We start from the raw sequence: 16,817 nt of genomic DNA, 5'->3' as shown, positions 1-16,817 counted from the left end.
AAAGACTTGATTTGAACCATCCACCCTGCTTTGCTTCCCTTGTTTGATGTCATCTGAGGCATGGGTACCCGTGACTTAGCCAAAGTCAATGAGACCATGAACCAATCTTGCCACGTGGAAACCCTATGATTCTTTCTGGTTATTTTTGCTCTTATAAAATAGTATTTGAGGTCTGAAGAGGTGACACAGTGGTTAAGAGTATTTGCTACTCTCTCAGAGGACCTGAGTTCAGTTCTTAGCATCCATGCTGGGTGGCTCACAATCAAGTTCCAGAGATCCAGCACCCCCTTCTGGCTTCCACAAGCACCCACTCACATATGCACATAGAGCATATACCGCTACACACACACACACACACACACACACACACACACACACCATTAAAATAAATAAAATAATGCTTTATTTTACTTCATTGACATTTTGATGATAGATTTTATTTTTTGAATCCAGGCAACACCTCGAGTAAGAATCCTGTCTGGAGGCAGATACTTGCAAATTAATAATGCAGACCTGGGAGACACAGCCAGTTATACCTGTGTTGCCAGCAATATTGCGGGAAAGACTACAAGAGAATTTAACCTCACTGTAAATGGTAAGAAAACTTACTGTTTCACAGTTTAAAAATTTCACCAAGAGTATTCCAAGAGGTAATAATGTTTTTCAGGAGCTTACTAAATAAATCCCTGTGGTCATGCTACTAACTTGAGGAAGCAACATATAGGATTTATGTTAGACATATAGTGAAAATTAATTCAGTTCCAAAATATACATCTGGAGACATATTACAGCATCACAAAGGAATATATACATATACACACCCCACAAATGCCCAGCACACACACACATACACATAAACACACATGCATACAAACACATGCACGCACAGGGTTATTAGCAGATCCAGATAGTCTGCATCATCCAGCTAAGGGGAACCATCACACTACATCTGTGCATGACAAACGGCCCATCATTTAGTTTGCCTTTGTTGGTGGTGGCTCTCTAACATACTGTACATATGCACAGTGTTACACTTTTTTAACCAATGCCATACATCTGTAAGTTTCTTAAATATGCACATCTAGATGCCAAAACTTGCCAAAATTCAAGAAAATGTGTAGATTTCCCTCCATAATAGTCCCTTTGGATTTTAACACAAGAAATTTTACAACAAGATGACCCACACAACTAATAATCTCTAATAGTAAAATTAAAGTTCAGGCTTTGTATTCCCACATGAACTCTATGATTAATAAAATGCCTGTTCTGAGACTCACATGATTAACCACAGATGTGTTTTTCATTAAAACAGCCCACTTTCTGTTCTTCATTTAAAGTGAAACTCTTCCAGCATTAACATTCTTTGACCATTATTTGGCTAAAGAGAAATAAGAAATATCAACTTTAATTTGCATCAGACCTAAGCTGAATTTTACTCACGCCTCTCTCACAAGGACCAGATTTCACATGCTGTATCCAGGATTTAAATTCTTTTCCCCATTTATTCTTTATTTTCAAATGCAGGATATCTTCAGTGAGACTTCAGGAGTTAGACTTTAATTCTATTCATTCGAAGGTAGATTAGTGTAGACAAAGCTAACCACTTAAAGTTCTCCTTACATCTCTTAGAGGCTTAGTGAGGGCTGTGCTATTTATTGTAACTAGATTGTTGTGTTTGTTTCTTGCTCAGTTCCTCCAAGCATCAGTGGTGGTCCCCAGAGCCTTGTCAGTCTCTTAAATAAGTCAATTGCCCTGGAATGCCGTGCTGAAGGCGTGCCAGCTCCAAGGATAACATGGAGAAAGGATGGTGTTGTGCTAGCTGAGAGCCATGCAAGGTAATAGTTCTAAAAGAGGAAGAAAATACTGCAACAAGAAATTGAAGTGTAAATCTTCAAATTATTTTTTCTAATGAATTAGTTTTTGTTAGTCATTTTATTCCTTTACATTTCAAATGAATTGTTTTGATCTTACTATTTTTAGAATCAGTGTTTTCATCCTAAGATGAGAATCAAAATTTAGTATTTTGCAGGCATAACTCTTACAATTTAATTCATCAGGATTACAAGTCTGACTGCCATGCACCTTCACACTGCATGCATTCTTTTCCTCTTCTGGTGGCCTTGTAAATATGTCTCACCTGAAACAGAAAAACACTAAGAGTAGATTTCATCAAATCTTTAACATTTATCTGAGTCACAGTGTAAAACTGAAAAGGGTTGATTCAGAAGAAGATATCTGTGATCTGTCTTACAGATACTCCATCTTGGAAAATGGATTCCTTCATATTCAGTCAGCACATGTCACAGACACTGGACGGTATTTATGTATGGCGACCAATGTGGCTGGAACAGACCGTAGGCGAATAGATTTACAAGTCCACGGTAAATATACATTTATAGAAACAAATTCAGGCTTTGGGTCACTCTTTTTCAACTGAAACTGGTGAGCTAATAAAAACCTGGACCTCAAAGACTAAGCATATTCCACTGCATTGTGAACAAGCCAAAGCCAATGCTTTGTCTTTCCTGTGGGTAATATCAACATAGTACAGTTTGTGACAATTTGCTGGGCCTTAATTATATGGCAAACTACTAGTGACAAATTTCATCAGGAATATTTCAAAATAACTTGCTATTTACTGAGTATGTTTTCTCCTTAATTGTTTTAGTCCCTCCATCTATTGCTCTGGGTCCTACCAATGTGACAGTAACAGTGAATGTCCAAACTACTTTGGCTTGTGAAGCTACTGGGATACCAAAACCATCAATCACCTGGAGAAAAAATGGACATCTTCTTAATGTAGATCAAAATCAAAATTCATACAGGTAAGAATAAGTCATTTCTTTTAACTACTTTTTAAAATTTTTAACTGAGACAATTGTAGATAGTTATTGGTACTATATGATATTTCAATACATTGAAATATAATATATTTTATGTATAATATCATGAGGTATAATGATTAGACTGGAATAACAGGCACATCTATCACCCCATAAATGCATATTTCTTTGTGTTAAAAACACATTAAAAATCTTTCAGGTGGTGGCGGCACACACCTTTAATCCCATCACTCAAAAGGCAGAGCAGGCAGATCTCTGTTAGTTTGAGGAGGCTGAACCAGACCTGAGTTCCAGGACAGCCAGGGTTGCACAGAGAAACTGTGCTATGATGCTCCTCCCCCCGGGAAGAACATTAAAATCCTTCCTAATGGCTATTTTGAAATATTCAGATAATTAGTCAGACATTCCTCTATGCAAATGCAATCATTGTGTACCCCTCCCCCATCATTCCCTAGTAACCATTAGTCACTTCTTTACTCCTGTTAGCTCAACTTTTTATCTTTAATATATAATGAGTAAAGCAGATCCTTTTCTGTGCCAGGCTAATTTCACTTAGCATAATGAAGTAAGGATAATTCCATTGGAAAAAATATCCCACCTAACATTTAGAAACAATTTTTTAAAATAACCAGTATTTTAACCCTACCAACAGGGGCATCAAATATATAAAAAATAAAGAATTAACTAGCCAGTTGCTAGAAAATACTTCCTTAGTGTGGAATTTGACTTCTAATCTATTTTTTTTACTTAAAGATGCAGCTTTTCTATATACAACAAGCCTATAATGGCTGTTGTTGAGGTCTGCAAGCATATTTAACCTAGTTTGTTTAGTGTCTTCTACAATTTCATAATGGCAACGGCTGTAAACACCTTTTCACATAAAAGACAAAGCATTCTATGGAAGTCAATACAAGCTTTAGTTGTAAAATAAAAAATCTAATTTAATACCTTGAACTATAATGTAGGTACTTGGCTAATTGGGTAGGTAGAAACAAAGAGCAGTTTCTCCAGGCCTTACACTCCTCCAGCTGTGTGTGTGTGTGTGTGTGTGTGTGTGTGTGTGTGTGTTGAAGGCTGAACTTTGAGTCACTGAAAATTTCTGCTAGTTTAGCATCCCTTCACCTCAGTTCAGCCAATAGCCCATTACCCCATCAAATTATCTGCCAGAGTGCGAACATCAACTACAGTCATGGTGACACTTTGACAAGAGGTAATTCTGACTTACCAGGAAATATGAAATCAAGAATGATTCCACTGAAAGTCTATCAACTCTGTCTCTCTCATCCTTTAATGTTTGGCATTGGACTCAGTGGTTTAAAAGTAGTCTTCGGGTAGAAAATGGGTAGGTAGTGTGTCAAATACACTTCCATTAAACCAAACCTACGTCACTTTTCTTTTTCCATTTTCAAGTGCATAGCATACATGCATACACATGTAATTACGTGTGTATGGGTACATGTGGGCATGTAACAGGACTGCACATATGTGTGTATATGGATGACTAAGGCAGATGTTAGGAATTATCCTCAACTGCTCTTCTATATTATTCACTGTATCGGGATCTCTCAATTATATAGGAGTGGATATGTATACACATGGTACATTTCCAAAGTAGCCTTCAGCCATGCCTCAAACTCAGAAATCCACCTGCCTCTGCCTCCCAAGTGCTGGGATTAAAGGCATACACCACTACTGCCTGGCTTATGAGAAGCATTTTAAATGAAACCTGGAATACATTCTATGCTATTAAATAGTAGCTGCCAATATACTTCATCTACTAGGAGAAGAAGTTTGATTATGATATATGTATTCAGAAAATGTAGCTGGGCAGTGGTGGCACATACCTTTAATCCCAGCACTTGGGAGGCAGAGGCAGACGGATTTCTGAGTTTGAGGCCAGCCTGGTCTACAGAGTGAGTTCTAGGACAGCCAAGGCTACACAAAGAAACCCTGTCTCAAAAAAAAAAACAAAACAAAACAAAACAAAAAAAACCAAAACAAAAAATCAACAACAACAAAAAAGATAAACCAGAAAATGTAAGATTCAGTGCTCAGGCAATTCTTCCAGTCAGCTGTTTCTCATTCATATAAAGTTTAGATCCTTTACCATATAACGTTACATTTTGATGTGCAAACTTTGCATCAAACAGATGACGCTCATTTAACATGAAGGAGAAGCTCTTTACCTCAGCTTATCTCAGCTCCTTACCATACCAACTGCAAAGCACATGGAAACTAACATACAGAATCTCGTGTTTGGACTCTCTTCTAGGCTCCTCTCCTCAGGTTCACTTGTAATCATTTCCCCCTCTGTGGATGACACTGCCAGTTACGAGTGCACTGTGACGAGTGATGCTGGAGAGGACAAGAGAACAGTGGACCTCACTGTCCAAGGTAGAGTGAGCCTGGAAGTAGATAGATGGACACGCAGTACTGTCCTTTTACCAGACAGCCTCCCTCCATACCTGCTTGGCACTCACTCTCCAGCATCATGGAGAAGAGGGACAGTAAGGCTCTGGGAATGTGGAGGGATGGAGTGGAAATGTGTGGTTTTCTCTTCTTGCTCTTTTAGTTCCTCCCACCATAGCTGATGAGCCTATGGATCTCCTGGTAACCAGACAGACCCCAGCAGTCATGACCTGTTCTGCTTCTGGAGTTCCAGTTCCCTCAATTCACTGGACCAAGAATGGCATAAGACTGCTTCCCAGAGGAGACGGCTATCGGATGCTGTCCTCAGGTAACAAAACCTTGTTCTGTGACTTCACTCTCACTGGCTGGAGTAGTTAGTGATGGGCAGCCGTGTCCAGACTTTCTGGAGTAGTTAGCGATGGGCAGCCGTGTCCAGACTTTCTGGAGTAGTTAGCGATGGGCAGCCGTGTCCAGACTTTCTGGAGTAGTTAGCAATGGGCAGCCTTGTCCAGACTTTTGTTAGGACATAATGAAAATTTTAAAAAGCCTTTGTTCCTGAAATACAATTATGATAAGAAGGGGGATCAGGTAAAAGACAAAAAGAGAAAGAGTCTAGAAACAAAGTAGCATGTATTATCTAAAACTGATCTAATATAATAAACATGGTCATAAATATGATAAACCACAGACTTAGCAAATTCCTTATAGAGAGTCACACTTTTTGCACTGACAAAATAAAAGGTTTATTTAAAAGCCATTTAGTTCCTAAGACAGAATGGTACTATCTTAAGATTGTGTGACTAAGAAAAGCTTTAATGTTTTCCTTTTTGTTTATTCTTCTTTTATACATACATCCTGACTGCAGCTACCCCTCCCTCCACTCCTCCCAGCTCCCCTCCCCATCATCCCCTTCTTTCTCTCCTCCAGCTCCACCCACCTCCCCTTTCTTCCAGATCCACTGCTCCTCCATTTTTAATGTTCATATAACTAAGCAAGAAAAGTTGGGTGTTAAATATTGCAATTTATTTTTAACAGTGGTCATAGTCAACATTTGTACAATTTATAGCACTGAGAAAAATTATTTAACTAGATGAAAATATACGTGATTTTCATTGAAAATGGGTCCTGTACTAGGCAACCATGCTGGAGACAGATTGAGTAACAACTCATCCTGAGATTTCATGAGTGTGTGTTCTCTGGTTTTGTTTTTTCCTTTATTTTTTCCTTCTTATTTAATGTTCTGCCATGCAATATATCCTGACCATTTGTTTCATCTCCTTCCATTCTCCCAGTCCCCTCCCTTAACTCTTCTGTCCCACAGATCTACTGCTTGTCCATTTCCCTTCAGAAAAGAGCAGGCCTCCCAGGAATATCAACCAAACACTGCATTAAAATGCAGACTAGGCACAAACCCTCATCTTAAGACAGGACAAGGCAACCTAATCAATAGGAGAAAAGGGGTCCTAAGAACAGGCAAAAGAGTCAGAGACACGTCCACTGGTAGGAGTTGTGCAAAACCTCCAGATAAACTATATTGTTCTAATATAGATAAACTATATTGTTTCTTCAATTGATAGGAAATAATAGGACACTGATTCTCAGCATATAGTTTAGGTTTTAAAGCAGAATATTATGGCTATCTCATATAAATCAGTGGAATTCTATCATAAAATGGAAGGTTACTATACCACTGTAACCACAAAGTACTTATCTAGAAACCACTGTAGAATTTTCTTGGGATGTTAAGCAGAGTGGCCACTCCATCCAGGGTCTCTCTCCAAGGTGTGTAAAATCCTGTCTGCACCTGTGCATTAGAGATGCTCACAGAGTCTTCCAAAATAGCTGAAAAGGAAAGCAATTCAAATGCCCATCCGCTGCTGAACAGATACATAAAAGTGCTATTGTCTACAACAGGCAATCTATTTGGCTGCAAAAGAGGGACACATATTACACATTCTAAAATGAATTAATCTCAAAAACATGCTTATAGTGAAGTTAGGCAAAAAGCCAGAGTATGTAATTCCACCTTGATGAAGCACTTACAAAAGGCAAGCCTGCAAAAGCAGTAGATGGATGGATGTGGTCCAGTAGGGCTTGGTTTGGAAGCTGGGCGTAACCACAAATAGGCACTGGTCTTTTGAAAGGTTTCTGAAATTAGTTTGCAGTTATCATTAACTAACTCTCCAAATATTAAAATATAAAGCCCTCATCAAATGGCATATTTGATGGCCTTTCTGATAAGTAAAGTATATATCAATAAAGCTATTCATAATAATTAATTACTTATTGGTAAAGTCAAAAGAAACATGAGAAACATGTAACTTACTGAATTACTATGGGAGACAGAGACAGGAGGATTGTAGACTCCAGACCACCTTGGGCCACATATGAGGTTTCAGAATAGTCTGGACTACATGGCAAGATCACGTCACAGAAGTAATCAAACAAAAAAATAAAAATAAAAATAAAACCCTTTATTTTTCTATCAGGAGCAATTGAGATATCTGCTACCCAATTAAACCATGCAGGAAGATACACTTGTATTGCTCGGAATGCAGCAGGCTCGGCACACCGGCATGTAACCCTTCGTGTTCAAGGTATGGAAGGTTGTTGGTCTACTAAACTCTTGCTGGTGGCTTGATGGGTGGAGTTCTTTTCTAGCATGTACAAATCCTGGGGTTGCTCTCCAGCACCACACACTAAAAGTTAGCTGGTTTGGGAAGGTGCTAATTATTTATTTGTGGTTTTAATGTCATGTTTTGATCCTAAAAGATGGTACTATGTAAAACTTCAAGTCAATGGCAATGTCTTGGGTTATGTAAACCTGGAAGACATTGTTCAATAGACTACAATTGCACATGATCACAAACTATACAGAACAACCTAAAAAATATGTTTCTTCTTTGGTTTTTGTGATCTCTTCCAACATCAGTTTTTCTACCAGTGTCTTCTACTACAGCTATTATATAGCAAGATCTAAAAAAAAAGACATAAGGCCAGTCATAGGTTTTCTCTTGTACAATCAACTCACTGGTGTTTGGGGTTGTGGATTTGGCACACTGAAACTTATCACTGTATCAGGCAGCTTTGCTTTATAATAAGCAATGCTATTCTTTTCTTGGATTTTGCAGAGCCTCCAGTCATTCAGCCCCAGCCAAGTGAACTGGATGTCATTCTAAACAACCCCATCTTACTTCCATGTGAAGCAACAGGAATACCCACTCCATTCATAACTTGGCAAAAAGAAGGCATCAACGTCATTACCTCAGGTACCTACCATGATTTCGATAAAGATTGTTGTGGTATGTGTAGTGCTTTGTAATTCAGAAATCTGTGTACCTTCTTATAAAGTGAAAATAAGACAGCTTTTCATTCTGCTTTTCTGACTGTGGTAGGCAAGACCCTTGCCGTCCTTCCTGGGGGCAGCTTACAGATCTCCAGAGCTGTCCGCAGAGATGCAGGCACTTACATGTGTGTGGCTCAGAACCCAGCTGGCACAGCCTTGGGCAAGATCAAGCTGAATGTACAAGGTACTTGAGGAATTCCTCCTCTGTGTCTTCAGAGATGTGTGTAACAATATGTACTCACTGTTCATATGTAAATAATGTGTTCCTCCACATACTCTCTTCACTCTTAGATCATAGTATCTTGCTTTTTCCCCTAGAAAAATCTACAGAAGATGGCGGAATGTGTTCTTTTTACTTCATGTGTGAGAACTAGGACCTCCATCCTATTTTACTTCTATGAAACTCTACTTGATACAGTAGATGGATCTTTATGGTTCACTTTCATGACTTTGATTACATATAGCTAGGCATGGCTTAAAGATATGAAACAGAATATCCCAGAAATGAATAGCCTGCAAGTTTTTTTTTCCCTCTGAGGAATATAGTGAAATCTTTCCTTCAATGTGAAATATGTCTCACCAGCATATCCAAGCTTCATAAACTGAGTGTCTTAGTCTCAGCATGAGATCAACTGTCCAGGAGTCAACACTTGTGGCCCGTCTTCCTTCTTTCACTTCAAGACAATCTCAAACTGCAAAAGTTGCAGTATTGTCAATTCACATAGGCGCCAGTAATTCCAGTGAGTGAAAATGGCAAGAACAGTGTGACATTTTAAGAGAGAATGGGATAGGAAAAGACCAGAGCCATAGTGTATCAATAAACCTGCTTCATTTTAGTACATTTAGTATTTACATCATTAATCTCTTACTGCACCTATTACAAATTAAACTTCATCATAGGGATGTGTATGGGAAAACATAAGGAGTGTGAAATTCTGTAATATCATCAGTTCCAGACATCCATAGGGAGTATGAAATTCTGTAATATCATCAGTTTCAGACATCCATAGGGAGTATGAAATTCTGTAATATCATCAGTTTCAGACATCCATAGGATCTTGTAATATATCAGCTATGAAGGGGAGCAAATGTGCTTGTTCTTATTCGTGGTAGCCCATTTAGTAAGATTGGTTTTAGATTTATTTTGTTTTTATTCTCATGTATCTGTCTGTCTGTACATATGTATGTATATATGTATGTATGTATGTATGTATGTATGCATGCATGTATGCATGTCTGTGGGTATGTGCATGAGTGCTGATGCCCATAGAAGCCTAAAAAGTGTGTCAGATCCCATGGAGCTGGAATTATAGAAAACTGTGAGCAGTCCAGTTTGGGTGCTGAGAACTGAATTCTGCTCCTCTGCAAGATCAGCAAGTGCCCTTTAGCTGAATTTTTAACAAGAGAAACAACCCAAACATGTTGAAGTAGTATTGAATTAAAGCGCTTGTCACCAAATCTGGAGACCTGAGTTTGATGCCTAGGAATGCATGATAGAAAGAGAGAGTTCGCTCCCACAAGTTGTTCTCTGACCTCCACGCATGAGTCGTGAATGCACACACAGAGGAATGACAACAAAAGATAACTTTAAAATTACAAAAAAAAAAAAAATCAGGAGTGTATGTGTGAAGTGAACAAAGATAGATGGAGGAGGAAAATAATTTTTCATGTTCTCCCTATGTGTGTTGACTGCATCCATGTTTGTGCACCATGCATATGCCTGGTATCTAAAGAGCTAGAGTTACAGACAGTTGTGAACCACCATGTGAGTGCTGAGAATCAGATCCAGACCCTCTGGAAGGGCAACCAGTGCTCTTAACCACTGAGCCATCTCTCCAGCCCATAATTTTTCATGTTAAACTGGCAGTTTCATAATATAATTTCTATGTCTTTCTAACATATGAAGCAAAATGGTAATAGGTTTCAAGATACTGAAGTTAAATTAATTAATCCAGAATTTCATCACATAGGGTATTTCCCAAAGAGAATGAACAAATGCAGTAAAGTTCACATTCCTGTTATTTGAAATCTTAATTTTAAAATTTGCAAAAAGCAAGCAAACAAACAAACACAAAGACTGAAAAGATGAATACATTGAGTCAATTTATTAGGTCAATGGTTAGAGTGGGCTTCTCTTTGGGGTAAGGAGTGAGATAAGATACCAACAATGATTAAGGACAAAGCATCTTGCCAAATTACCCATACTGGTGTGACCAGACAGTGGTGAGCAAGAAGGCACAGAAAAGCATGAAGGAGAATAGACCAAGACAGAGCTGTTGTTAAAGGACCAGATACACTGTAGTGGAATTAACTTCCATTCTCTGCACGATAGGAAGGGTGCAGCCAGGATTATGATTCTGTTTGGACTAGGTGCTTTTGGATACTGTGTAGGTATTACCTTTGGGGATAGGCAAGAGTGGGACTAGAAGAGTGGTTAGATTTGTCTGGCCAAGCTATCATGGTCTGAGAGAGGAAGCAAAGGTATGGGCAGCACAAGAGTTAGGAAAAGTCATGGATTAACGATGTCTTTGGAGGTGCAAAAGCCAAGACTGTTGACACACTTGAAGGTTAAAAGAGACTTGTGTTTCATGGGCTTCCAGTTTGAGCTTGAGGTAGTGGAAGTGCAATGAGGGAACACTAGCGTGACAGAAGTCATCTAGAAAAAGCTATGGCAAGCGAGTTTCCTAGAGACGGCCCACTGTTTCTGCATGGCGGTGATGGGTGCGCTCTGGAGAAGAACAGCTGCAGAGACTTTGTCCCATGATTGCTTCTTGCTGCTGACATGTCTTTCCTGCCACTATTACACAACTTAATGATTCCTGGGCATCAGCCCACCCTATTGGGCAAATTTCCTGCAGATCAATATGAAAATGAACATGCATGAATTAATGCTGTTTAGATGAATTAATGACTTAAATTCCTGATTTGGTTCAAATACTTTTAGGAAGAAAGTTTTAGGAGATTGTTTTATTGTTTTGCCAGAAAGAGGTAATAAAGTTAAAATTAAGAATACAACATGCCCCTTCCTTATGACTAAATAAGTAAAGACTGCACAATAAGGGATGCAATCAGTGTTCATAAATTGCACTAAGAAGAGAAACAGGCTTGGGACAGACTTATGATCAAGGAAAAACATTCATCTTAGGTCAGGTTTAAGAATAGAAGCCACAGGTGTGCACTATGATAAAACAACTCCATAAGTGCTTTGAACTTATAATGAGCTTACGGACTGAAACACTGCTTTTAATTTACTATCAATATCCTTTTGTAACTCTCCTTTTGTGTAACATTTCATCTATGAGCTAATTTTATAAAGAACTTTTGTCTAAGATATAAGAAGGCTGAAAGAAGAAATAAAGTGTGGCTATTTGGGGCTCTGTTCCATCCACCAAATGTCTGTCTGTCTGTCTATATGTATATACATACATATATATGTGTATATGTATATAAGTATGCATGGGCACTTGTGAAATTAATTAAACAGGTGGCCAGGCCTAACCAAGGGCGGGGGAGAGAGAAATTAACTTTTTTCCTTTCTTTCTTTTCTTTTCTCTCTGACTACTAGACTTAATGAACTCTGAGCCTCTAGCCTGGCCAGGGAGGGGCCCTTGAGCCAGAGAAAAAAGAGCCCAAGTTACTAAGATTTTTTTCTTGATCACCTGCTGCTATCATCAGGAGTTAAACTGCCAGAAGCCAGGAAATTTTGGGCACAGAATAGCAAAGAGTTAAAGAAATAGTTAAATTGCCAAAAGTAAGCAGCTTTTGGCCCTTCAGTTGCTGAATCCATACCCTCTTTCACTGCTGGATGCCAGGCTAGCTCCTGGCATTAGGGATAAGAAGCCATGGTTTCTGCTTAGTCATGTTGAATGTAGGAAACTTTTAAAATTCATGATGCTGATGTCAAGTAGAACATTGACTGTGTATTAAAATTCATGGCAATTGTATAGTATAGGATGAAAGATCATTTGCAAACTGTATTAAATTCAGAAACTAGATGCAATTTCCTAAGGAAAGAACATGAACAGAGAAGAAATCCAAGGAGAAATCCTGGGCCAGCCCATTGCTTTGGGCTCTGATAAAGGGGAATATACTGGGGAGGCAGGGGAAACCTAGCTGGGGGCTGGAGGAGAATAATATTTACGAAAAGAGTGGTTTTGAATGTACTGTAGTCAGAAAATTTTAGAAGTCAAAATTATTCATTAATTTCTGCAACATTGTGTTTATAGAAAAGAAAGCATCAGATTTGAATTTTTCTTCACTAGATTGTTAAAAAGATTGAACTATGAAGAGACAAGGCACACATTAAATATTGGATAATATCTGTACTTTCCATAATCAGAGAGATAACTGTAGGTACCAGAGGCTTGAGAGATTCTAAATAGGTTCTCCCCTTGAAGATATAGTTTGTTCTGGGAAGCACACACTCGACCAAGTAATGTTAGTCACTATAAATAATCTTATCATGGATAGTCATAAGTATTTCTATTCTTTCTATGGTGGATGATTCAGGTCTTGGCAAAAAATCCAGAGCAATACCTAAGCAGTAAGTGGTTACTGTGAATCCTTTGAAGGGAAACCCTTTAGCACGTTTCTGAAATGGGAAGAATTTGTATATATATTTATTTTCTATCATCTATTTGTCCATGTGTTCATTTATAAGTATTGCACTGTACTGAGACATCATGACTAGCTCTCTGGAAAATGCGGGGGTTGAATGTATCTTTGAGCAGTTGAATGTTTCACAAAGCTTGAAAGAGTCCATTTTAAAAGTGCCCAAAGTGAATCATAAAGTTTGTGTATGTTAAAATACCTCTGTAGACCCTCATGACTTTCTGATAGACTCTCTTGAATGGGACCCTTCCAATACCTCATGAATAGATGCTTATCTCATTTAAAATTGACTGTTGCTTATACTTATTAATTTATAAAAATCATTTTCCTGGAACAAGCTCATGAATTTTGATGTTCCAAACAAAACAAAACTAGAAGACCATAGGAGGTAATTTGCACACTCAGTTTGAACCTTCTGTTTTTCAGTTCCTCCCGTCATTAGTTCTCATCAAAAGGAATATGTTGTTACAATGGATAAACCTGTCTCTCTACTGTGTGAGACAGAGGGCTCTCCACCACCTGACATTACCTGGCATAAAGATGGGCGTGCACTTACCGAATCCATCCGCCAGCGCATCCTGAACTCAGGCGCTCTGCAGATAGCATTTGCTCAGCCTGATGATGCTGGTCAATATACATGCATGGCTGCTAATATGGCAGGATCAAGCAGCATGAGCACCACACTCACAGTCCATGGTAGGTTGTTTAACATGATTTATATCCATCTGTTGTATTACTGTGGCAATGAAAAAGTCACCAAGGAAAATGTGGTGGGATTCAAAGCTAGTGTGTGTAGAGAAGAGTGTATGCTTGACTTTCAAGTTTGCGTTCAGTATGCTGCGTTTGCTTGTGTGTGCACACATCTGTGCAAGAGATGACATCAGCATTCCAAGAAATGTATGGCTAACACCCCCTTCATATTGTGATTGTGGGGGTTGTTTAGATTATGTGGTGGCCATATGAGTTCTGTGGCTCTTCTGTTTCACTTCTTAAAGCTTCAAGTCATTTTCCCTTAAAAGTAATCAGTATTTGACCCAAATCATACATACAGTTTGAACCTTATGAGAACTAATGATTCATTATTAAAGATTTATTATTTTAAAGTAGCACAACATTCATCTTTCTTTTTATTGTATTAGATATGCAACAAAATATCTGAAAATCAACATTAGTGAGCCGGAGAGATGGCTGTTAAAGCACTGACCACTTTTCTAGAAGACCCTTTTTCAATTCTCGGTACCTACATGGTTGCTCACCACAGTCTCTTACTCCAGTTCCAGAAGATCCAATGCCTTCTTCTGGCTTCCATGGGCACTCAGCACAAACGTGATACACAGACATACATGCAATAAAAACACACTTACACATAAAAAGTATCTTTAAATATATCTTAAAAATAAATGTCAAGATTAAAACAGTTTTATTGTCTATTTCAAAACCAATGATAGAATAGCCGGGCGGTGGTGGTGCACGCCTTTAATCTCAGCACTTGGGAAGCAGAGGCAGGCAGATTTCTGAGTTCGAGGCCAGCCTGGTCTACAGAGTGAGTTCCAGGACAGCCAGGGCTATACAGAGAAACCCTGTCTCGAAAAACCAAAGAACAAAAAAAAAAAAATTAAAAAAAAAACAAAAACTAATGATAGAATATTAATGTCACTGATAGGAAACAAAAGCAAATTAAAATTTTCCAACTTCTATTTTTTAGGGGTATATTTTATTTTAATAAGTGACTTTGCTTTTGCTTTATTCAAAAATTTGTAAAATTTTGATTTTTCAAGTATATCTGACTCTGTCTCAACTGCATAGCAAAAATGATTATTTCAAATGAAACACTTTTTGATTAAATAAACAATATACTTAAGTTAGAATCCCCACTCATTATTTTTAACTTGAATACATTTTTTATCAATAGCTTTCTTGCCTTTAGTTAATCTCTTGAACTGATGGCTGTGCATTTAACCTTTACCTCCAAGCAAAAATATCATTCTTCTCAAATATTTGCAGACAGTTTGTCAAAATTGCCCATGTGTCAAATAACAATAAAACTATTGACAAACTTTTAAAATGTAAGACTCAGCAGGTAAGAGCACTTACTGTTCTTCCAAAGGTCCTGAGTTCAAATCCCAGCAACCACACGGTGGCTCACAACCATCTGGAATGGGATCCAATGCACTCTTCTGGTGTGTCTGAAGACAGCTACTCATATAAATAAAAATAAATAAATCTTTTAAAAAATAAAATAAAATGTAAGCCTCAATGCCTGTGCACCCAGGTATGCAATAAGGGCAGGCATTTTTTAGTAATTAATTAATTTATTTATTTATTTGCTTTATATCCCAGTCTCTGTCCCACCCTCCTTGTTGCCCCCACTACCACCACTTGAACCATTAAAGCAAAACCCCAGTCATAGGGGAAAACAATTAACCTTCTTCTAGCTAACAAATAGGTCTGATACAGGGTTTATTTTCAGATTATTTATAAACTATTTCTAAAATGAGGGATAAATATTAAAAGTAAATATATGACTTTTAATATTTAAAAGTCATGTGTGACTCAAAAGGTCATATCCTTACTTTTCTTTATTCCAAACAAATAGAGAACTAAGAGAAATCAACTATGAGCAAGGTTTGGGAGCTAGCACTGGCCTGGAATCTGAACTCTTTGAAGGCTAGGCAAGAGAATCAGGAGTTCAAATCCTTGACTACTAGTGAGTTGGAGACCATCTTCTACAAGATGCCACAAAACAACAAAACATATAAAAAGAGGTGTATGGCCATGGACTCTACCAGAACAGGCCACACACCCAGAAGTGGTCAGCCAGTTCAAACTGGACGCCATGGACTTGGTTTTTTGCATTGCTGTTCTCATTCTTAATTTTGCTTTGTGTTATTACCTAAGGAAGAGAACATAAAGTTGGATGGGTGAACAGGTAAGGAAGGGTCTGGAATGAGTTGGAGAAAGAGGATGAATGTGACTGGAAGTTACTGTGCAAAATCCCCAATGGAAAAGTAAAATAGTGGATGATCTCCAAAGATAGAGCCAGGTAAAAATGCAAGCATGTTTGAGGGAAGGATTATTATGGCCTGCCCCAGATTAGTCATTGGCAGCTGCTGGCTGCTGGAAAGAGAGAGAGCTGTTTGGTTGTTTGTTTGGTTGGTTGGTTGTTTGGTTGGTTAGTTGGTTGGTTGGTGGGTGGGTTGGTTGGTTGATTGGTTGGTTGGTTGGTGGGTTGGTGGGTTGGTGGGTGGGTGGGTTGGTGGGTTGGTTGGTTGGTTGGTTGGTTGGTTGGTTGGTGGGTTGGTTGGTTGGTTAGTAGGTTGGTTGGTTGGTGGGTGGTTTGGTTTTTGGGTTTGTTGGTTGGTTGGTTGGTTGGTTGGTGGGTTGGTTGGTTGGTGGGTTGGTTGGTTGGTTGTTTTTGGTGGGTGGCCCCTGGTGGCTTGTCCACATCCCAGGGAATATCCTCACACCCTCACATAAGTGAAAACCTATGGGCAGCAGCCTTGAACTCAGTGAGTTAAAAAACAATATGTAACCCAGGCAGCATATGCCTTAATCCCAACATTTTTAGGAGGCAGAGGCAGGTGGATCTTTGTGAATTCGATGCAAGC

The 16,817-nt window shown here is 38.6% G+C and overlaps 1 protein-coding gene across 3 annotated transcripts in view; it reads left to right on the top strand.

Annotated features, from left to right (window-relative positions):
- Positions 1–16,817, top strand: part of Hmcn1 (hemicentin 1) — a 473,399-nt gene that overhangs the window by 397,536 nt on the left and 59,046 nt on the right. For all 3 annotated transcript variants that reach the window (XM_031384523.1, XM_031384530.1, XM_031384516.1), the window contains 10 exons: positions 454–595; positions 1,691–1,835; positions 2,254–2,381; positions 2,669–2,825; positions 5,116–5,237; positions 5,416–5,580; positions 7,742–7,849; positions 8,384–8,521; positions 8,648–8,782; positions 13,636–13,905. In XM_031384523.1, the coding sequence (XP_031240383.1) occupies positions 454–595; positions 1,691–1,835; positions 2,254–2,381; positions 2,669–2,825; positions 5,116–5,237; positions 5,416–5,580; positions 7,742–7,849; positions 8,384–8,521; positions 8,648–8,782; positions 13,636–13,905 (1,510 nt within the window). The remainder of the gene's footprint in view (positions 1–453; positions 596–1,690; positions 1,836–2,253; positions 2,382–2,668; positions 2,826–5,115; positions 5,238–5,415; positions 5,581–7,741; positions 7,850–8,383; positions 8,522–8,647; positions 8,783–13,635; positions 13,906–16,817) is intronic.

Source organism: Mastomys coucha, unplaced genomic scaffold (genome assembly GCF_008632895.1).
Source record: "Mastomys coucha isolate ucsf_1 unplaced genomic scaffold, UCSF_Mcou_1 pScaffold1, whole genome shotgun sequence".
NCBI lineage: Eukaryota > Metazoa > Chordata > Mammalia > Rodentia > Muridae > Mastomys > Mastomys coucha.
The sequence above is the reverse complement of the archived record's forward strand: the minus strand, read 5'-3'. Positions and strand labels throughout refer to the sequence as shown.